The following is a 23,969-nucleotide window of genomic DNA, read 5'->3' as shown; positions in this document are numbered from 1 at the left end:
AAAAATTATTAAAAAGTACATTTAGCATGAAAGCCTGATATTTTCTGATGACTGATTGCTTTAACAAAAAAGAAAAAAAAAGGACAACCTGAACTAGGCACCTCACATGGGCACAGCGGTGCATTCAGCATCTTGGCCACGCTTATAGTGCACTGAGCATATTCTATTAAACTTCCGTTTTTCCAGAATGAAAGCAGCAATTACAACATTCAAGTTGCGACTTGTACAGTGGCTACATCCCGTGTAAGGCTCAGTGCTTAGTTTATACTGTCAGTTCGAGTCGGAGTCTACCTTTAACATAACAAAGGTCAGGTAAACTAGGTAATTCGCGTCACAGTTTTGGACCTGAAACAAAGTTTAATACGGCATCTAAGTAATACACGTTGTGCGAATAGTATAATCAGCACAGAACAGTAGCGAGGAAATCTTGCAATATCCAGTTCCACTTAATTTTAACTATCTAAACATCCTGGCACTCAGACAGGGCCGGCTCCAGGTTTTTCTGGGCCCCGGGCGAAAGAGTCTCAGTGGCCCCTTTAATACATACCACGATTCATGATGCACAGAGACCACAGAGAATATATATATATATATATATATATATATATATATATATATATATATATATATATATATATATATATATATATATATATATATAGAGTACAATGCAAAGATTTCACTTCTTACATTACATGAGTGATATCTACTGTAAATTCCACAATAGCTCAGAAACCGGCGAATCGTTCAGAATACTGGCCCCCATATAAGGCCCCATATGGAATACTGGCCCCCATATAAGGCCCCATACGGAATACTGGCCCCCATATAAGGCCCCATACGGAATACTGGCCCCCATCATATAAGGCCCCATACAGGATACTGGCCCCCATATAAGGCCCCATACGGAATACTGGCCCCCATATAAGGCTCCATACAGAATACTGGCCCCCATATAACGCTCCATACAGGATACTGGTCCCCTTATAAAGCTCCATACAGGATACTGGCCCCCATATAACGCTCCATACAGGATACTGACCCCCTTATAAAGCTCCATACAGGATACTGGCCCCCATATAACGCTCCATACAGGATACTGGTCCCCTTATAAAACTCCATACAGGATACCAGCCCCCATATAACGCTCCATACAGGATACTGGCCCCCATACAATGCTGCATGCAGGCTGTTACCCCCCACATAATGCCCCATACAGGTTGTCCCCCCTTATAATGCGCCATGCAGGCTGTTACCCCCCACATAATGCCCCATACAGGCCCCCCCCCTTTTAATGCTCCATGCAGGCTGTTACCCCCCACATAATGCCCCATACAGGCCCCCCCCTTTTAATGCTCCATGCAGGCTGTTACCCCCCACATAATGCCCCATACAGGCCCCCCCCTTTTAATGCTCCATGCAGGCTGTTACCCCCCACATAATGCCCCATACAGGCCCCCCCCCTTATAATGCTCCATGCAGGCTGTTCCCCCCCCCCCCCACATAATGCCCCATGCAGGCTGTTCCCCACCTTATAATGCCCCATGGAGGATGTCACCCCCCCTTCTCTTTATACTGCCCCATGCAGGATGTCCCCCCCTTCTCTTTATACTGCCCCATGCAGGATGTCACCCCCCCCTTCTCTTTATACTGCCCCATGCCTCCATACAATTAAAAAAAAAAAATCAAATACTCACCACCCTCCTCCTCACCTGCTGCCCGCTGCTCGGGTCCGGACTCCAGCGTCGCCGGTATCTTCCTGCTCTGCGCTCCCTGTGACGGCTCAGGGGAGGGCGCGGTGTGAACACGTCACCGCGCCCTCTGACCTGAGACGTCACAGGGAGCGCAGAGCAGGAAGACAGCGGATCTGCGGAGGCACGGGGAGAGGTAAGTATCCAGCTGCCGGGGCCCTGAGCAAGCGGGGGGAAGGGCGGGCGCTGACACCGCTCTCCTCCGCCCATTTGCCCGGGTGCTGACGCCGGCCCTGCACTCAGAGGTTAATGAATGCCAGTCATTGTGACCCACATGAAGCAATCTCCTGGATTTCTAAAACCAAATACCATTTTTTCCTTATAATTATATAATGCCATTTAAATTGCCTCCTTGAAATAAATGACTCTTCTGATTAAATGTAGTCATTGTCTTTGTGGGAGAGACAGACGTTCTGCTCCTCTGCCTGCATGTCAAGGTTAAGCTGTGTATAGCCAGTCTTACTGAAAAACAAGCTGCAATTCCAATAAAGTCAGAGGCGCCTACTACACCTCTGAGAAGTCTTCATCCATAAAGGGAAACTCCACCGGTAGGAGAGCATATAAGAACCTATCAATCTTTTACAGCTCAACCTCAAAGATGCAATGGTCATTTTATAGCACACAGCACATACATCAGGACTGTGCAGTTGGAGTCTGAGTCGGAGACCATTTTGGTGGAGTCGGAATCGGAGTCTGAGTAAAATGGACCGACTTCAACTCTTAAAATATATAATAAATCGGGTACAGTAGTTCAATGCAGTTTGTGGGGAATATTTTTTTCATAAGGATTTGGGAAAGTTCTGAAATGTCCTATAAATGTCTGTCCTATTCCTGATCTAAGGGTCTAGACTTTTATCTGAGATGAATCTGTGCTACAGTAAATTTATCACTTAAACATGAGCCATGTATGAGGGAGTCGGAGTCGGTGACATGGAAATTGAGGAGTCGGAGGTTTGGCTTACCGACTCCACAGCCCCGGTATACATCACCTAGTGTATTCTTCTGGCTAAAATATGAAATGTGTGCCCATACAAATAAGATATAATGTGTTTTCGTCTTCCAGATGAAATAAGCTTACAAAATAAAATTAATACCAAAAACAAACTAGATGACTACACTGAGTGCAGAAAGTGAGTGTTTTGACCATATCATCATTTGTATGGGGATTTTTCAACTCTAAAATGTATAAACTTGAAAGCTTATTGGATGAAGCAGATCAGGTGATGTGTATTATTGTAATGAGGGAGGGGTGATCTAAGAATAAAACACCCTTTTTCAATGAGTGTGGAATGATTAGAAAGATTGTTTTCTTTTTGCAAAATGGGCCAAAAAGATTCAACCGACTCTAAAAAGTCAAAAATTGTTACAAGTCTTACAGAGGATGCAGCACTCTTGAAATTGCTAAGATATTGGGGTGGGATCACAGAACCATCAAAAGTTTTGTTGCAAATAGTCAACAGGGTCGTAAAATAAATGTGCTGAGAAAAAAACTTGCATATTAACTGCCAAAGGTTTGAGAAGAATCAAACATGAAGCGACCAGGAACCCATTATCCTTCAGGCTGTCATATTCCAGAACTGCAACCTCCCTTCAGTGCCCTGAAGTACAAGGTGTTCAGTGCTCAGAGACATGGCCGAGGTAAGGAAGGCTGAAATCCGACCACCACTGAACAAGACACAGAAGTTAAAATGTCAAGACTGGGCCAAGAAATATCTGAAGACTGATTTTTCAAAGGTTTTATGGACTGATGACATGAGAGTGACCCTTGACGGACCAGATGGTTGAGCCCTTGGCATTATCAGTAACGGGCATAGAACTCCATTTCGACTCAGATGTCAGCAAGGTGGAGATGGGATACTGCTATGGGCTGGTATTATTAAAAGGATTGTCCAGTACTTTTAAAAATATGCCAATGTTTTTAATGATAAATAGAAGCTTCTTTCTAATTACCTCCTGCTGTCTTTCTTGCCTGTGAGTGGCGCTATCGGTGGCCACTCACAGGCAGCACGTGACCCCCGGCTCTGACATCTGCTGATGTGATGACAAGTCCAGGCTGCAGCCGAGGGTCCCTCTTCCATGTTCCACCGGTGGCTGCTGGGTTGTGGGCGGGTTTACCCCGCGCGTCACACTCGTCATCCACCGTGTGCTCTCCCTGTCCCCATTCTTTGGGAAAGCGCACAGTGGATGCTCTGTGTGAAGTGGGGAATAACCCAGCCCAGCAGCCACCGGGGAGACCCCAGCTCTGAGTCACGCCTCACTTGTCGTGACGTCAGCAGGGGGTCATGTGCTGCCTGTGGGCGGCCACCGATGGCGCCGCTCACAGGCAGGAAGAGCACCAGGAGGTATTTAGAAAGAAGCTTCTATTTATCATTAAAACACATTGGCATATTTTTAAAAGTACCGGACAACCCTTTCAGAGATGAGCTAGTTGGACCGTTTTGGGTTGACCATGAACTAAAAATCAACTCCCAAACCTACTGCTAGTTTTGGAAGACACTTTCATCAAGCCATGGTACAGGAAAAAGTCTGTATCTTTCATGAAATCCATGATTTTTGTGCAGGACAATGCTCTATCTCATGCATCGCAATACTCCACTGCTTAGCTTGCCAATGAAGGCCTTAGAGATAAAAGAACAACAACTTGGTGCCTTCCTCACCTAACAAACCCTATTGAGAACTTGTGGGCCCTACCTAAACCCAAAATTTTAGGTGAAGGAAAACAGTACAGTGTCCGAGAGGCTATGGTTGGTGCTGCTCAAAAAGTTGACTGTCAAGAGACTGAGAAACTGACAGATTCCATGGATGGAGCTTATTACGGTTATTGAAAAGATGGGTGGCTAATTGAGTTGTTTAATTGTTAACCTCACATTAAGAGATAAAAATACATAATTGAGATGGGAAAATGTTCTTCATTTAGTGGCATAATAATTTTGCACATTATTAATATTTTCCTAAGAAAGACAAAAACCTCAATTTTACTTTCAGGTTTATGAAAACTTTGAATTGACTGACAGCACTGTAGCGGTTCAATAACAACATTAATAATTCAATCATCAAAAGTACAAACTGCCTAATAACTGTGCACACAGTGTATTTACATAGCATTATCATGGATCCACTAACAATAATGCACTTAAAGGGAATTTGTCAGCAGGATTTCACCACACAAACTATATGCACATGTAGATCTTTCAATGACAAATCCAGCAGTATCATTACATGGCTATTCTGTTCCTCCCCTACTTAGAAATCAGCAATTCAAATTCCTTTAAAGAGGACCTTTCCTCAGTTTTAGCATGTTAAAGGAACTCTGTCAGCACAGAACGACTGTTCAAACCAAGTTCAGCCGCTTGGTGCTTCATGGTGGGGGCAATAATTTATTAAATACACCTTTCCACCTGATTGTTTTCCATTTATCTCCACCCTTATCTGGCTCTATGAAGCCAGAGCTGTCAATCAAAGAAGACAGGGGTGGAGATAGAGGGAAAACTGCAGGTGGGAAGGTATATTTAGATGATTGGCCTTGCCGTGATACACCAAGTGGCGGGACTTCGTTTGAACAGTCATTCTGTGCTGACACAGTCCCTTTAACCGGTTCCCGACCGCCCACTGTAGATAAACGTCCGCGCTGCCTGGGCTCTGTGCAGCGCCGACGTTTTAAAACGGTGGGTGGTCTCGCAGTGCTCAGGACCCCCAGGGTCCTGCAAGCACTGCGATTCCGGTGCAGAGCGTTAGCTCTGACAGGGTACATCATCGGGACCTGATTAGATCAGGTCCCAGTGATGTTAACCCTTTGCTGTCTTCTATATGCTGCGATCTATAGTGATCGTGGCATATAGGAGACAGCAGGAAGAGAGGGGGTCGTCTTACTTACCTCCGAAGACCTCCGTTTCGTTTGAGGACCTGGGGTTGCTATGGCAGCTGGAGGTCACATGACCGCCTCCAGCTCTGCCATATATGGTGTCCTTCCTGTCTGGCTTCAGCCTGTATGTAGCTGATGCCAGACAGGAGACTGACTGAAACAGTCAGTGAAGATCTCATGTAATGTAATATATGTCTATTACATTACATGAGATCAGTGATCAGAAAAATAAAAATTAATGTCCCATACAGGGACTAAGTAAAAATGTAAAAAAAAGTAAAAAAAAAAGTTTTTAAACTATTAAAAAAAAAAAATCACAAAATAAATAAAAATAAATAAAATATTAAACCAATAAATCCGTATATTACAAAACCAAAAAAAGTACACATATTTGGTATCACCGCGTCCGAAACAACCCGAGCTATAAAACTGTCACACTAATTAACTCCTTCTGTGCACACCGTAATAAAAATAAATAAAAAACGGAGCAAAAAAATATGCTTTTTCATCATATCGCCAAACAAAAAGTGGAAAAAAATGCAATCAAAAAGCAGAATAGAAATAAAAATGGTACCACTGAAAACTTCATCTTGTTCCGCAAAAAAAAGCCGCCATACAGCTCCATCAGCCGAAAAATAAAAAAGTTATAGCGCTCAGAATAAAGCAATGCAAAAAAAATATTTTTTTTTCTATAAAATTGTTTTAATTGTGTAAAAGCGCCAAAACATAAAAAAAATACAGTAAGTGTAGTATCGCTGTAAACGTACTGACCCGAAGAATAACGCTGCCTGATCACTTTTACCACACGCAGAACAGCATAAAAAAAACTCAAAAAACAATTCCTGAAGCGTTTGTTTTTGTTAACTTTACCTCCCAAAAAAACGGAATAGAAAGCGATCAAAAAATGTCACGTACCTAAAAATGGTTCCAATAAAAATGTCAACTCGTCCCGCAAAAAAACAAGCCGTCACATGACTATCGGCCGAAATATGGAAAAATTATAGCTCTCAAAATATGGTGATGCAAAAACTAGATTTTGCAAAAAAAGCGTATTTTAGTGTGCGACAGCTGTCAGTCATAAAAACCCGATATAAATCTGGTATCTCTGTAATCGCACCGACCCGAAGAATAAAGTAATCTAATCAGTTATATCACACTAGGAACGGCATAAAAAATAAAACAAATATTATTCACCTGCTACTGATTTGTTTATTATGTCTCCCAAAGATCCCAGTAAGGCTCTGCTCACATTTATCCTGTGCTCTGCGCTGAGCACTTACACCAGAGTTTCCGTGTAAATCTCTGAAATACGTGATTCAGCCAGAACCCATGATGGAAGATTCCCTGTAATGAGGCAGATATAGGCCACTGTGGACGCCGTCTAGCCTGGGATCCCACGGTGTCATTTGTTTTAGGCGTGCATAAAAGTGCGGTTGGCCACAGTTTTGTGCACTTCTGAAAAAAAGGACACCACTAAACAGAGGCCAGACGGAGTCCAGAGTAACTCTGCTGCCTCATTATAGTGAATGGATCCTGCAGGGGTTTCATCTGAATTACATCACTTGGAAATTTAGATGGAAACCCCGATGTAAGTGCTCAGCCTAGAGCGCCGGATAAATGTTACGTAAAATGTTCCCAATAAAAGCTTCAACTCAGTCCTCAAAAAAAGCTAGTCCCCACTCAGGTTCATCATCTGTTAAAAATATAAGGGACTTCCAAGTTACTGGTAGCAGAAAGGCTCTGGAAAAGCAAAATGGTCCTTGCCCCCCAAAAGAAATTCAGAAAATTTTGTGGTCCCAAATCCAAATGCCTATTCTACAATAATTTGTTCTCCAATTGTCAAATAGCACTCCTTCCCCCTCAAATCTCACCGTATGGCTAAGTGGTACGATACAGCCACATATGGGGTATTGACACTTTTAGAAGAAATTGTGTGACACATTTCGGCACCATTTTTACCCATTGCCCTGTGTGAAAATGTAAAATCTGAGGGCAAAACATTTTTTTGTGGTAAAAATATAATTATGCTTTTTTTCACTGCCCAATGGTATAAGTTTAAAAATTAAAAAATGCTCACTACTTCCCTAGATGAATTCCTTGAGAGGTGTAGTTTACAAAATGGGGTCACTTGTGGGGGTTTCTGCTGTTTTGGCATGTCAGCGACTCTTCAAATGTGACATGGTGTCTGCTGCCTATCCCAGCCAACATAGCGCTTCTTTCTCTTCCGAACCCTGCCGTACACCAAAGCAGTGGTTTTCCCCCACATATGGGGTATCGGCGTACTCAGGAAAAATTGTACAACAAATTTCATGGTGCAATTTATCCTGTTACCCTTATGATAATGGAAAATTAGGGAATGAAAAACATTTTTTGAGGGAAAAATGTGAAAATTTTATTTTTACGGCTCAATATTATAAACTTCTGTGAAGCAGCTGGGGGTGCAAGGTGCTCACCACACATCTAGATAAGTTCCCTAAGGGGTCTAGTTTCTAAAATGGTGGCACTTGTGGGGGGTTTCCACTGTTTAGGCACATTAGGGGCTCCCCAAATGTGACATGGCGTCCGCTAATTATTCAAACAAATTTTACATTCAAAAAGTCAAATGGCGCTCCTTCCCTTTCAAACCCTGCCATGTGCCCAAACAGTAATTTGCCTCCACATATGGGGTATCGGCGTGTTCAGGAGAAATTGCACAACAAATTTCATGGTGCAATTTATCCTGTTACCCTTATGATAATACAAAATTAGGGAATGAAAAACATTTTTTGAGGGAAAAATGTGAAAATTTTATTTTTACAGCTCAATATTATAAACTTCTGTGAAGCACCTTGGGGTTCAAGGTGCTCACCACACATCTAGATAAGTTCCCTAAGGGGTCTAGTTTCCAAAATGGTGTCACTTGTGGGGGGTTTCCACTGTTTAGGCACATCAGGAGCTCTCCAAACGCAACATAGCGTCTGCTAATTATTCAGACAAATTTTACATTCAAAAAGTCTAATGGCGCTCCTTCCCTTCCGAACCCTGCCGTGCGCCCAAACAGTGGTTTTCCCTCACATATGGGGTATCAGCACGCTCAAGAGAAATTGCACAAAAAAATTTGGGGTCCATTTTTTCATGTTACCCCTGTGAAAATAAAAAAAATTGGGTCTAAAGTAACATTTTTGTGAAAAAAGTTAAATGTTCATTTTTTTCTTCCACATTCCAAAAATTCCTGTGAAGCACCTGAAGGGTTAATAAAGTTCTTGAATGTGGTTTTGAGCACCTTGAGGGGTGCAGTTTTTAGAATGGTGTCACTTTTGGGTATTTTCTGTCATAAAAACCCCTCAAAGTGACTTCAAATATGATGTGGTCCCTAAAAAAATGGTTTTGTAAATTTTGTTGGAAAAATGAGAAATCGCTGGTCAACTTTTAACCCTTATAGCTCCCTAACAAAAAAAAAATTTGGTTCCAAAATTGTGCTGATGTAAAGTAGACATGTGGGAAATGTTATTTATTAACTATTTTGTGTGACATATCTCTCTGATTTAAGGGCATGAAAATTCAAAGTTTGAAAATTGCAAAATTTTCAAAATTTTCACCAAATTTCCGATTTTTTCACAAATAAACACAAGTTATATCGAAGAAATTTTACCACTATCATGAAGTACAATATGTCACGAAAAAACAATCTCAGAATCAGGGGAATACGTTGAAGCGTTCCAGAGTAATTACTTCATAAACTGGCAGTGGTCAGAATTGAAAAAATTGGCCCGGTCACGAAGGCAAAAACAGGCTCTGGCGCGAAGTGGTTAAACTGTCCACATCATGGAATATTGGTTGCAGAGTTGAGTAAAACTTCGTTTTCATATTTTACTTTCACATCTCCTTTGCAGAGATATTAGCCAGTGCTGGATTAAACCCTGTAGAGGCCCCTAGGCAGTCAAAATCTTGGGGCCCCTCCAGTAAATTATTTCATAATGCATTTTTAAATTTATGAACAACAATTTTAATACATCAATTACATTTTATTAAACAGAACAAACATTAAGTTAATTAAACTTCATTATAACACAGAAAAGGTAATTAACCAACGTCGATATTGGTTGTGGGCCTATAAATACCAGTACTCGTCTGTGTTCCTGAAGCTTCTACTTCTGAATGTTCTATTACGATCGAGAGTTGGTGAGAACTAGTGGCCACTTACCTGTCCTCCACTCCCACTCCTCATTCAGGCCAATCAAACAGTAGCCACGCCTGATTGCATAGATGCCTCTCCTCTAATATGCCTGAATTCTCGAATACAACCGACAAAAGCCAAAACATAATTTCACTCCCACTTGTTTTAATGTTCATGACAGAGATAAGTTAATAGAACTGGCCTACAATGTCATTTTTTGAATATCAAATCAATATTATTTTTCATATTGTTCGGGCCCCCCAAAAGATATGGGGCCTATAGGCCAGTGCCTACTATGCCTAATTGGTAATCCGGCATTGATATTAGTTAGTAACGTTTAGATTCTAATTTACCCTAAGACAAGCGTGGCGATAGCAGTGATTTGTCTCAGGAGGCAAGTACTGTATCTGCATACTGCTTTTGATTGGGCAATGTCATGCAGGTTTAAAAGTACATACCCCCCGAGACGACTCTCTAACGCTCTCTTAGTCTTAGCATAAATTAGAAAAAAAGAACATGCCCCTAGAGAAGCTTGGAGCAGGCTTTCTCCTGTGAGACACACACCCTTTCTCTCCTTATTGATCTTTGAACCTATTGTACCTACTTTGTAGAGTATAACAGAGCTATGTTTCATTACAAACACTCCAGCTTTCATTTCACAGTAGTCAGTGTGAGGTTACAGAACCAACGTGTGACAAGCCAATAATTTTGATAAGAGTCCACTAGACAGTATTATATTCCATGCAATACTCCGTACCCTCAATAGTTACAAAATGTCACTGCTCCATTTATGGCAAATCAGTATTTAGGAATGTCAAGCCCATTTCTTTGCACCATTTTACTAAGAAAAAAAAAGGGGCCTCATTCCCTAAATCCAAAGGCAGAAAAGCCCCGGGTTGCATGAAGATTTCCAATCTGAATGTAGATCCATCTCACCAACAATTGTCAATCTCAGCAAGTAAACTGTGCAATCTACAAGAACGACTAACTCCTCCCTTTTACTCATAAGACCAAAGTGGAATCCACTATAAGAAAATCTCCTATGTATGTATAAAAAAAGGAATGTCATAATTGTGAGGGAAATGCAATATATAAAGTCACGTCTTACCATTCATCAGATCCAAAATGAAGCAAAGCTTGTCAGGTGTATGGAAGGCATACGTCATGCAAACTATGAACGGACAGTCCTGCAAAACAGAATCAAATTACGTAATATTGTAAAGAACAAAACAAAAGGAACTAATAATTTGTCTTGAAAAGAGAACAAGTTATATATATATATATATATATATATATATATATATATATATATATATATATATATATATATATATATATATATATATATATATATACACACACACACACACACACACACAGTACAGACCAAAAGTTTGGACACACCTTCTCATTTAAAGATTTTTCTGTATTTTCATGACTATGAAAATAGTACATTCACACTGAAGGCATCAAAACTATGAATTAACACGTGTGGAATTATATACTTAACAAAAAAGTGTGAAACAACTGAAAATATGTCTTATATTCTAGGTTCTTCAAAGTAGCCACCTTTTGCTTTGATGACTGCTTTGCACACTCTTGGCATTCTCTTGATGAGCTTCAAGAGGTAGTCACCGGAAATGGTTTTCACTTCACGGGTGTGCCCTGTCAGGTTTAATAAGTGGGATTTCTTGCCTTATAAATGGGGTTGGGACCATCAGTTGTGTTGTGCAGAAGTCTGGTGGATACACAGCTGATAGTCCTACTGAATAGACTGTTAGAATTTGTATTATGGCAAGAAAAACGCAGCTAAGTAAAGAAAAACGAGTGGCCATCATTACTTTAAGAAATGAAGGTCAGTCAGTCCGAAAAATTGGGGAAACTTTGAAAGTGTCCCCAAGTGCGGTTGCAAAAACCATCAAGCGCTACAAAGAAACTGGCTAACATGAGGACCGTCCCAGGAAAGGAAGACCAAGAGTCACCTCTGCTTCTGAGGATAAGTTTATCTGAGTCACCAGCCTCAGAAATTGCAGGTTAACAGCAGCTCAGATTAGAGACCAGGTCAATGCCACACAGAGTTCCAGTAGCAGGCACATCTCTTCATCAACTGTTAAGAGGAGACTTTGTGCAGCAGGCCTTCATGGTAAAATAGCTGCTAGGAAACCACTGCTAAGGACAGGCAACAAGCAGAAGAGACTTGTTTGGCTTAAGAACACAAGGAATGGACATTAGATCAGTGGAAGTCTGTGCTTTGGTCTGATGAGTCCAAATTTAAGATCTTTGGTTCCAACCACCTTGTCTTGTGCGACGCAGAAAAGGTGAACGGATGGACTCTACATGCCTGGTTCCCACCGTGAAGCATAGAAGAGGAGGTGTGATGGTGTGGGGGTGCTTTGCTGGTGACACTGTTGGGGATTTATTCAAAATTGAAGGCATACTGAACCAGCATGGCTACCACAGCATCTTGCAGCGGCATGCTATTCCATCCGGTTTGCGTTTAGTTGGACCATCATTTATTTTTCAACAGGACAATGACCCCAAACACACCTCCACGTTGTATAAGGGCTATTTGACCAAGAAGGAGAGTGATGGAGTGCTACACCAGATGACCTGGCCTCCACAGTCACCAGAACTGAACCCAATCGAGATGGTTTGGGGTGAGCTGGACCGCAGAGTGGAGGCAAAGGGCCAACAAGTGCTAAGCATCTCTGGGAACTCCTTCAAGATTGTTGGAAGACCATTTCCGGTGACTACCTCTTGAAGCTCATCAAGAGAATGGCAAGAGTGTGCAAAGCAGTCATCAAAGCAAAAGGTGGCTACTTTGAAGAACCTAAAATATAAGACAAATTTTCAGTTGTTTCACACTTTTTTGTTAAGTATATAATTACACATGTGTTAATTCATAGTTTTGATGCCTTCAGTGTGAATGTACAATTTTCATAGTCATGAAAATAGAGAAAAATCTTTAAATGAGAATGTGTGTCCAAACTTTTGGTCTGTACTATATATATATATATATATATATATATATATATATATATATATATATATATATATATACACACACACACACAGTACAGACTAAAAGTTTGGACACACCTTCTCATTTAAAGATTTTTCTGTATTTTCATGACTATGAAAATTGTACATTCACACTGGAGGCATCAAAACTATGAATTAACACATGTGGAATTATATACTTAACAAAAAAGTGTGGAAGAACTGAAAATATGTCTTATATTCTAGGTTCTTCAAAGTAGCCACCTTTTGCTTTAATGACTGCTTTGCACACTCTTGGCATTCTCTTGATGAGCTTCAAGAGGTAGTCACCGGAAATGCTTTTCACTTCACAGGTGTGCCCTGTCAGGTTTAATAAGTGGGGTTTCTTGCCTTATAAATGGGGTTGGGACCATCAGTTGTATTGTGACGAAGTCTGGTAGATACACAGCTGATAGTCCTACTGAATAGACTGTTAGAATTTGTATTATGGCAAGAAAAAAAGCAGCTAAGTAAAGAAAAGCGAGTGGCCATCATTACTTTAAGAAATGAAGGTCAGTCAGTGAGAAAAATTGGGCAAACTTTGAAAGTGTCCCCAAGTGCAGTTGCAAAAACCATCAAGCGCTACAAAGAAACTGGCTCACATGAGGACCGCCCCAGGAAAGGAAGACCAAGAGTCACCTCTGCTTCTGAGGATAAGTTTATCCAAGTCACCAGCCTCAGAAATCGCAGGTTAACAGCAGCTTAGATTAGAGACCAGGTCAATGCCACACAGAGTTCTAGCAGCAGACACATCTCTTCAACAACTGTTAAGAGGAGACTTTGTGCAGCAGGCCTTCATGGAAAAATAGCTACTAGGAAACCACTGCTAAGGACAGGCAACAAGCAGAAGAGACTTGTTTGGGCTAAAGAACACAAGGAATGGACATTAGACCAGTGGAAATCTGTGCTTTGGTCTGATGAGTCCAAATTTGAGATCTTTGGTTCCAACCACCGTGTCTTAGTGCGATGTAGAAAAGGTGAACGGATGGACTCTACATGCCTGGTTCCCACCGTGAAGCATGGTGGAGGAGGTGTGATGGTGTGGGGGTGCTTTGCTGGTGACACTGTTGGGGATTTATTCAAAATTGAAGGCATATTGAACCAGCATGGCTACCACAGCATCTTGCAGCTGCATGCTATTCCATCCGGTTTGTGTTTAGTTGGACCATCATTTATTTTTCAACAGGACAATGACCCCAAACACACCTCCAGGCTGTGTAAGGGCTATTTGACCAAGAAGGAGAGTGATGGGGTGCTACGCCAGATGACCTGGCCTCCACAGTCACCAGACCTGAACCCAATCGAGATGGTTTGGGGTGAGCTGGAACGCAGAGTGAAGGCAAAAGGGCCAACAAGTGCTAAGCATCTCTGGGAACTCCTTCAAGATTGTTGGAAGACCATTTCCAGTGACTACCTCTTGAAGCTCATCAAGAGAATGTCAAAAGTGTGCAAAGCAGTCATCAAATCAAAAGGTGGCTACTTTGAAGAACCTAGAATATAAGACATTTTCAGTTATTTCACACTTTTTTGTTAAGTATATAATTCCACATGTGTTAATTCATAGTTTTGATGCCTTCAGTGTGAATGTACAATTTTCATAGTCCTGAAAATACAGAAAAATCTTTAAATGAGAAGGTGTGTCCAAACTTTTGGTCTGTACTGTATATAGATATATACACACACAAGCACTCATTTCATTTATGTTTGTGACTATTTAACTGCTTCCACATACATATCTAGCATCATCAGTCATTTACATACATATATAGACTATTTCTTTATTGGTATTTACTGCTTATGTTGTATTTGGTTCACTGTAATTCAACATGTTATTTGAAATTTTAGGAAGCTAAGATGTAAAAGAAAAGAAGACAGAACACGGTACAGACAGGCCATCACACGAGCTGCCGCTCCCCTCGCTGGCTGCACGCTCCATGTTCATGCTTTCTTGCAGTATGAATTGTTTATCAGGGCTCTATGCGTCACTGTGTGGAGCGTGTGCGTGGATCTGTCATCAGAGTCACAGCTGCTTCCCTCCTCCTGCACCGCACAATACATTAAGCGCACTCTTGTACTAATCAGGAAAACAGTGAAGGAAGGCTCATTGTACTTTATCTTTAGTAATGGCTATGATATCAAATGAGAAAAGAGGAATATATGGGAAATAATTAAACCCGCACAGGGACAGTAACATTACAATGCGCATATGCAATTTGGGGTTTATATGTCAATTAGGTATTGTGTGAAGAAAGGAAATCGTGAAGTTTTCTAGCATAATCTCTTATAAATATTCATAATAAATAAAAGATTCACATATAATAACATTATAATCGGCCTGCGAAGCAGGCGGAAAGGAGAGAATGAAAAAAAAAGTCAGATATAGTAGATATTATATGGGAAGAATGGAGGCTGTGTGTACATTCTAGAAATGGTGCTCAATTGCAATAGCAGTCGGCAAATCCCCTCTTCCCATACACGTGAACGCTCGGCGGAGGGAGTTCGGTGTTCTCATTTCAGAAAGGTGAATAAGCAATTACCAAACTCCTCTTCTAGCGAGCTTTACTTTCATGAAAACTAAGGATCGGGTATGTTGCAATTTAACATGTCTCGTCTTCTCCATAAACACCAGAGTTAATCCACATTGACAAACATTACATAGTCGGCCACTACTGTTGAAGTCATCAGGTTTGGCCAACTCTGCTCTTATATATTATACACCTTAAGATCCTTAAGATATACTGACTAAAAATAAAGAAGTAATTGAGTAGGCCAAAATTCATCGTACGTTCAAAGAAATGTATGCATACTTTTGGATTACATATTCACTACATTACTGCCAATGTGATTTAGGCATCATCGTAGTGGCGCTGTCCCGCCGAGTTACATTTAGTGATGGATTTACTGAGCTTTTGATATGTTTGGACTAAAAGTAAAGTAAATTAATCCAGGGATTTAATCTGACTGTCAGATTGGGGTCGGGAAGTGAATTTTTCCTCAATGATGTAAATTGGCCTATACCGCATGGTTTTTTTTTGCCTTCCCCTGGATCAATGCTGCGGAATAGCTGCAGTGCACAAGAAATAGGCTGAACTGGATGGACGCTTGTCTTTTTTCGGCCTTATAAACTATGTAACTATGTAAAGCAGATGTCCATTTATAAACTTAAAGAGGTCCTGCCACCAGGTCAAAAGTGACCAGTTTTTGCTCATATGTTATTCCACCTGTTCACATGGCTATTCCAGTTTTTTTTTTTTTTTAACTTAAAAAACCCCAGCATATGGTTCCCAAGACATGGGTATTTTTTTTTCATCTAGTGCTAATTTTAATGGTCTTTACATAGGAGGCGTTGCTTGCAGGATAATTATGCAAAGCAGTGTAAAGACATGCCCATTAACATTAGTACCAAATGAAAAGGTGAAGATCTCTGGGAAAAAAAAAAAAACTGTAAAAACTCTAGGAAGAAGCAAAATAAAATAAGAGTTAAAATTGGCCACTTTTGATCTGGTGACAGGTCCTGGTTAAAAGGATTTTATGTTGTATACACAGGATACGTCAAAAATATCCTTAAAGTAAAGGGTCAATTTCTGACCCAGGGTTCAGCCATTTCTGTAATTCCAACAAAGATGTGGTCACTTTGCCAATCAACCTCCTCTGGGGTGTGGCATCCGGCAGCTACCATCCCAAGAGGATCAGTTTGTCCTATAGGTAGGGATCCCAAACAATTATGATATATTCCATGAAGCAAAAAGAAGATTAATTCACTTCAGCACATTGCTTTGGATGTTCAGATATTATGCACTGAAGACTTCCCTCTGTAGGATATGTGAACGGGGGGAGTCTTCTGAAAAATATCTGCCATAATGATGGTTAGACTGTTGCATCAGCCCGGTCAGCATTATACAATGAATATTGCTCATATCTGACACATTTATGTAAAATTATTACATATACAGTATAGCTCTGAACTGACAACTACAGGGAAACAAGTTTTAAAGAGCTGTAATTTCTTATTAGTCAGAAAGGTTTTTTTGTAAAAGCTCTCCGTAAACTGTGAAAGAGAAGCAAAAAAAAACCAAAACAACTAATAGTCTCATCATTACAGCCGGAGATATTACCAATTAAAATCTGCTTCTGTGGGAAGTTTGATAAATGAAACAATGTAGCATCACAGGGATTGAACTGACCTTTTGCTGAAGATAATTTTGCGTGTGTGCAAGCCCCCCGCTGACTGCAGTTATTATCCAATGGGTCATGCACAAAATTATAGCTCATGTAATCAGAACCGCCCCAGCCTTCAGGCTGCAGAACAAATCATTGCTGCGAGAAGTTCTGAGCGGCAGGTAACATTCAGAAGCAAACTTCTAATACTGCAGAAGGATCTGCAATTTTACAAGTGCTCATCAGGGAGCAATAAAGGCAGAATAGATATTAGATATTTACCATTGCCAGGTGTTGGTCTAGGGAAAAGGAAATAATTTTATACTGCCTGTGATGAAAGCCGGCCGGTGGGTGCAGCTCTCTGGCGCCCCCTTACCTCTCAGGTCAGTCAAGGTACTGCACCTAGAGAAAGTAGTGCCAGGTAGCTGCAACCAGCGCAGGGAACACGGTAGTGTGTTATCCCTTCAACGTCACTAAACCGTAACGTCACTACACAGCACAACTCGCTAGCGCCCTCTTAGCCTCAGGTCAGTCAAGGAACTGCACCTAGGATAAGCGGTCGCCAGGGAGACTGTCCTGTAACCTACTGGGTATCGGGGCCCTCTGTAGTGAGGGCGGTATATATATCTTCCTTGGCCGCGCCAGGAATATATATATCTGAACCTCCGACCGTCACTACCAGCCTTCCCCAATCCCCAGTTGGTATGCTGCCACCAGTCCCTATTTTAGATATACGCCCAGTCCGTGAATGGGCCTATATCGGGTCAGGAACCAACCCTGGGTAGCGTTTTGGCTTGAGCCGAGCTCACACGGACGTGCGTTCGTTATGCAGAATAAAAGGCAGGCCCACAATTACTTGAGGTAATTGATTATAATAATACACTAGATACACGATATACAACTAAATATACACAGGTATAAGGTCAGGCTAAACTATACAACAATGGAATACAACACACAGAATCACCACAGCATATCAGTTACCGGTTTCTTGATTTTCTTGTGACGCAGGGAGAGGATTCTGCGATCGCAGGCACGGTTCTTTGTTACAGGCTGAGGCCTACCACCGCATGGTCAAACTGCTCCTCCCCTTGGTGGCCTCAGCTGGTGCTCAGATGTTCAGCACACCACTCTTGGGTCAAGACTGACTTGTCTCTTGTCTGTCCTGCTATCTTACCTGCCCCGTCCCGCCCACTGCTGGTGAGGTCAGCTGGCTCAGTCTCCACCCTCAGGTCTAACTTCGATCAGAAGCCCAAATTCTATGGAACCCAATAACTTCTTCTGGGATGGTCTCATGATACCCCCAGGGGTTCCCATGGATTCGGGCCGCCGTAACCGACCTTTTGATATCAATTATGATACCATACGGTCCTCAGGAATGGCTCAGCGCTATATCTTGGCTTCCAGAGCACGTACAAACGTCTACCGCGGAGGCTTGTGTGCGCAATGGCTCCGGGACGCCGTGATATTTTTTTATTGGCCCATCCCATGCAACATGCGTGTACTTTTCATGTTTCTATATCTTATGCCTCCATGCTTGTGACAGACAAAGAAACTAGTCCTATGGGACAAATGGTCAGGTACAGATAGACGAAGCACCCCCCCCTGCTGGCTGTGTTTCCTCTCGAAGTCTTTGAAGCTCCTAGCATTCAAGTGTTAAGTAGGCTTCTTATCTTACAGGAGCCTGGATGGGGGGAAACTATCTAGTTGACGTTTTAACAGAAGGTCCCAAGGGTGGGGGCTGCTGAAGTGTGGCCATCCCTGGATATGATTTATCATTACCAAGATGGCGGCTACAGGTTCATCACACCTCCCCCTATACGAGGGCGCGAGGGGGTAGCACATTCCTGTGTTCCCCCGTGCGTCCTTCTGCACCCTCCCCTTGCCGGGATAACCCGTCAGCGTTACCGTGGTCACGGCCTCTTCTGTGGCGAATGGAGAAGTGGTACTGCTGGAGAGCGAGGCTCCAGCGTAGCAACCTGCCATTCGACCCAGAGACCGTGTGTAACCAGCTGAGGGGGTTGTGGTCCGTCTCCACGGTGAAATGGCTCCCGTACAAGTAGGGCTGCAGACGCTGCAGGGCCCATACAATTGCCAGGCATTCTTTTTCCACCGTGGAGTAAGCCACCTCCCGGGGCAGTAGCTTCCTGCTCAGGTACAAGACAGGATGTTCCTGGCCTGTCGTGTTGACCTGACTTAGCACAGCACCGAGGCCAAAGTCACTGGCGTCGGTCTGTACCACAAACGGCCGGTCGAAGTCGGCAGCTTGCAGTACAGGGGAGCTACTTAGGGCGGCCTTGAGTGCCCCGAAAGCTGTCTCGCAGGCGACTGTCCAGTCGACTGCGACGGGCAGCTTCTTCTTGGTGAGGTCCGTCAGGGGCTTGGCCAGGGTGCTATAGTGTGGGACGAACCTCCTATAGTACCCGGCGGTCCCCAAGAAGGACATCACCTGCTTTTTGGTCCTAGGAGTGGGCCAGGATGCGATGGCATCCACTTTCCCCGGTTCTGGCTTCAGAACCCCCCCGCCTACCCGGTGACCCAGGTAGAGGACCTCACTCATGCCCAGCTGGCACTTTTCCGGCTTGATGGTCAAGCCTGCCCGGTGGATCCGACCGAGCACCTGCCGCAGGTGCTCTAGGTGATCCTCCCAAGTGGGACTGAAGACTGCAATATCGTCCAAGTACGCAGCCGCGTACCCTTCAAGTCCCTCAAGCAGCGTATTGACCATCCGCTGAAAAGTGGCAGGGGCATTCTTCATGCCGAATGGCATCACTGTGGACTCGTACAGTCCAAAAGGGGTGATAAAGGCAGAGCGTTCCCTTGCCGCGGGGGTCAGAGGAATCTGCCAGTACCCCCGGCTCAGATCCATGATGGTCAGGTACTTAGCCCCGGCCATCCGATCGAGCAGGTCATCGATGCGTGGTATGGGGAACGCATCGGTGGCCGTTACAGCGTTGAGCCCCCGGTAGTCCACGCAGAACCGTGTAGTTCGGTCCTTCTTTGGTACGAGGACTACAGGCGAGGCCCACGCGCTGCTGGATGCCTGGATCACCCCCAGCTTCAGCATCTCGTCTATCTCTTGGCGCATGTTTCCCTGCACCTCGAAAGAGACCCGATATGCTGAACGCCGGATCGGCGGGTGATCGCCAGTGTCCACGTCGTGGACAGCCATCTCAGTCCTTCCGGGCAGGCTGCTGAACAGCCCCCGGAAGGGGTGCAGGGTGGTCCCCAGCTGGGACCGTTGGTCCTCCGTGAGCTGGTGGCCAACCCCCACATCCTCGATGGACCCACCCGCCTTGGCTTGGGTGAGCAGATCCAGGAGGGTTTCTACCTCTCCTTCCTCGGGAAGGTTGCACACTGGGTGGGCAGTCGCTTCCCGCTCATGATGAGCCTTCATCATGTTCACGTGGAAGGCCTTCCTCCTTCCACGGGCGTGATCCAGGGTGACCAGATAGGTGACGGCATTGAGTTTCTGGTGCACGAAGTAGGGACCTTCCCAGGCTGCCTGAAGCTTGTTCTGTGGTACGGGGACCAGTACCCACACCTTTTGACCCACCTGGTAGGTCCTCTCACAAGCATTCTGGTCGTACCACCGCTTCTGGTCGGCCTGGGCCTGGGCCATATTGTCCTGCACCAGCTTTGCCAAGGCCATCATCCTGTCCCGGTGGCGCACGACATACTCGATGACCGACACCTCGGGGGTGGCCAAATCCCCTTCCCATGCTTCCTTCACCAGAGCCAGGGGGCCCCGTACCCGTCGCCCGTACAGGAGCTCAAAGGGGGAGAACCCCGTTGAGGCCTGCGGAACCTCCCGGTAAGCAAATAGGAGGTGTGGGAGGTAACGCTCCCAGTCTCTCCCGTGGGAGTCGACCAACATCTTAAGCATCTGCTTTAAGGTGCCATTGAACCGCTCACACAGGCCATTAGTCTGTGGGTGATACGGGCTGGCCACCAGATGTTGCACCTGCATTTGCTTACAGAGGGACTCCATCAGCCGCGACATGAACTGGGTCCCTCGGTCGGTGAGCATTTCTTGGGGGAAACCCACTCTGGAGAAGATCTCCAGTAAGGCGGTAGCCACCTTGTCGGCCCGAATGGACGACAAAGCTACCGCTTCCGGGTACCGGGTGGCATAGTCCACTACCGTGAGTATGAAGCATTTCCCGGAGTGGCTGGGAGTGGACAGAGGTCCAATAAGATCCACAGCGACCCTCGAGAAAGGCTCTTCGATGATTGGCAGAGTTACCAGTGGGGCTTTGGGGCGCGGCCCCGCCTTCCCCACCCTCTGACAGGTGTCACACGAACGGCAGTAGGCACCCACCGCGGCTCCCATCCCAGGCCAGTAGAAATGCTGAGCTATCCTGGCCTTGGTTTTAGCGATCCCTAGGTGTCCGGCCATCGGAATCTCGTGTGCGATCCGCAACAATTCCGCCCTGAACGGATAGGGTACCACTAACTGTCGGTCCCTGGGCCACGCCTCCGGTGAACCCTGCTGGACCGTTACCCGGTACAGCCGTCCCTGGTCCCAGACCACACGCTCGCAGTCTGACTCCATGGGAGGCTGTGCCGCCTGTTCCTTGAGAGCTTTCAGGCTGTCGTCTGCTTCCAACGCAGCCTGAAATTCCTGACTTGATGTGGCCAGAATCGACGAAACTGCCACATCCTCCGTCAGCCCCTCCGGGCATGTCACCTGGCCGCTGTCTGACCCGGCAGACACTTGGTCAGAAGTGGGGAAGCCGTCGGACCTCTGCAAGGCTCCTTGGGCTCCGACGCTCCCACTCCTGGTGACAGCGGCTATGACCGCTGTGACCGTGGGTAGTGCCTGCTTCCCCTCTGTTTCTGACCAAGCCGCCCGATCAGGCAGGCTTCCTAGGCCTTTGGACATCTCGGATGTGGGGAACTCCTGCCCTGGGGTCTTACCTGGCGGCTCCTCTCTTGGGACACCCCCACCTCCCATGGCCTGTTCCTCCCCCTGCAGTGGGCCTATACTCAGCAGCCTGGATACCCCTGGGAGCCCTACACTGCCGGTAGCTGCCCCCCTCTCCATCCCTGAGCTTCCCTCTACAGAATCCTGCCCGCCCCCTCCCTCACCGGAGGACAAGAGGTCACGGCACGCCGGCTGAGCACCTCTGCGGGCATCCCCACACTCCCCACCTGCTTTCACTAACCCTGTTTGTGTTGTGTCTGTGCAGGTGTTACCCTCAGGTTTCACTCCCTCCTCCTCAGCAGGACGCACACTACATACAACATGGTTGGCATTAGCAGCAGACAAATCAATACACTCTTGGGGGGCCGAACTTGGGGGTTCAGAGGGTACATACTGCGATACTAGACGCCCCAAGTCGGTCCCTAATAAAACATTTGCGGGAATATTTGGCGTTACTCCCACCTCCCGCATCCCCCTTCCGGCACCCCAGTCCAAATACACCATGGCAACGGGAAGTGCCGGCTCCACGCCTCCAACCCCGGAGACGGAAAGAGTCTTTCCTGGTACCAAGTCCTGGGGGGACACCACCTCAGGCCGTACCAGTGTTCGTTCAGCGCCCGTGTCCCGCAGTCCCATGACCGCAGAACGGCCTATGGTGACGGGTTGGATGTTGTCCAGGGACCTACCACCACCCCCTCCCACACACAAAACATTGGGCGCTCTCTGGGACTGGGATGGGGTCTTTTGGCGCTGGGGACACTCAGCCCTAAAGTGTCCTGGTTTGTTGCATAGATGACAACGTCTTACGTCTGGTCCTTGCCTGGAGAGGGCAACAGGGGGATACACCCCTTGTGTTCTAGGGGCCGGGGAAACAGGGGCATGACTGGGCTTACCCCCTCTCCAGGTGCTGCTGGCAGACTTCTTCAGCTCAGGCGCCCTGTTATTGGCATACTCGTCTGCCAGGGCGGCTGTAGCAGAAGCCCCTGTTGGTTTTCGGTCACGGAGGAACTGTCGGAGGTACTCTGGGCAGTTCCACAAGAACTGCTCCGTGACGAACAGTTCCTGGACCTCCTGGCGGGTAGTAAGCGCTAGACCCGAGGTCCAGTGCTCTGCGGCTCTCAACAGCGCCCGCATATGATCGGTCCAGGTGTCCTTGGGGCCACGCAGCAGGCTCCGGAACTTCTGGCGGTACGACTCGGGAGTGAGGTTGTACTGCCGGATCAGGGCCCGCTTGATGCAGTCGTAGTTCTGTACCTCCCCGGCAGGTAAGTCCCCCAAGGCATCCAGGGACTTACCCCTCAAACGGGGGGTCAGGTATCTGGCCCACTGATCCCGGGCCAGATGGTGCTGAAGACAGGTCCGTTCAAATGCCACCAGAAAGGAGTCCAGGTCCCCATCCTTCTCCAGTAGAGGGAAGTCCTCAGCTCGGACTTTGGACGACTTGGTCTCCTGATGGGTTGGTTGCTCTAGCGGAAGCCCCCGCTGGGCCAGGTCCAGTTGGTGCTGGCGCTCCGCAGCTCGCTCTGCACGCTCCGCAACCTCCCGGCGCTCTGCAGCTTCACGCTCCGCAGCCTCCCGGCGCTCTGCAGCTTCACGCTCCGCAGCCCGCTCCGCAGCCCGCTCCGCAGCCCGCTCTGCACGCTCCTCCTCCGCTGCCTTCTCTGATGCTGCCAGGAGGGTTTTGTAGACGGCATCGCCATGAGACTGGAGACTTGCCATAGCCGCTTGTAAAAGGGCTTGTGATCTGGACAGGCTGGGCTGGGTAGGTGGTGGGCAGCCCACTGCGGGACCGTATACTGGGGACTGGCTCCCTGAGGTGCCCGGGCTGGACTCCTCCTCGCCATGAGTAACAATGTCCTCCCCTCCTGCCACACGGACCGTAGCATTAGCCTCCTGCAGGGTCTTGCTCCTGGTGCCGTCTGCCATCTTGGTAACCGACACCGCTGCAACCCTGAGTTTGCACACACCTTGTTATACTTTTAGCCTGACCGTCTAACGTTGGGCTGACCTTAAGACTCCAGCAGTGGAAGTTACCACTGGCAGTCTTTAGTGCCTGGGAGTAGGGGTCCCACAACA

The 23,969-nt window shown here is 45.7% G+C and overlaps 1 protein-coding gene across 2 annotated transcripts in view; it reads right to left on the bottom strand.

Annotated features, from left to right (window-relative positions):
• The window catches only part of GRK3 (G protein-coupled receptor kinase 3), a 315,828-nt gene that overhangs the window by 49,032 nt on the left and 242,827 nt on the right, over nucleotides 1-23,969 (bottom strand). For both annotated transcript variants that reach the window (XM_073672931.1, XM_073672932.1), the window contains exon 10: nucleotides 10,878-10,956. In XM_073672931.1, coding sequence (XP_073529032.1) covers nucleotides 10,878-10,956 — 79 coding nt within the window. The remainder of the gene's footprint in view (nucleotides 1-10,877; nucleotides 10,957-23,969) is intronic.

Source organism: Phyllobates terribilis, unplaced genomic scaffold (assembly GCF_046119375.1).
Source record: "Phyllobates terribilis strain yellow unplaced genomic scaffold, ASM4611937v1 Scaffold_1__5_contigs__length_1240528914, whole genome shotgun sequence".
Lineage (NCBI taxonomy): Eukaryota > Metazoa > Chordata > Amphibia > Anura > Dendrobatidae > Phyllobates > Phyllobates terribilis.
The sequence above is the reverse complement of the archived record's forward strand: the minus strand, read 5'-3'. Positions and strand labels throughout refer to the sequence as shown.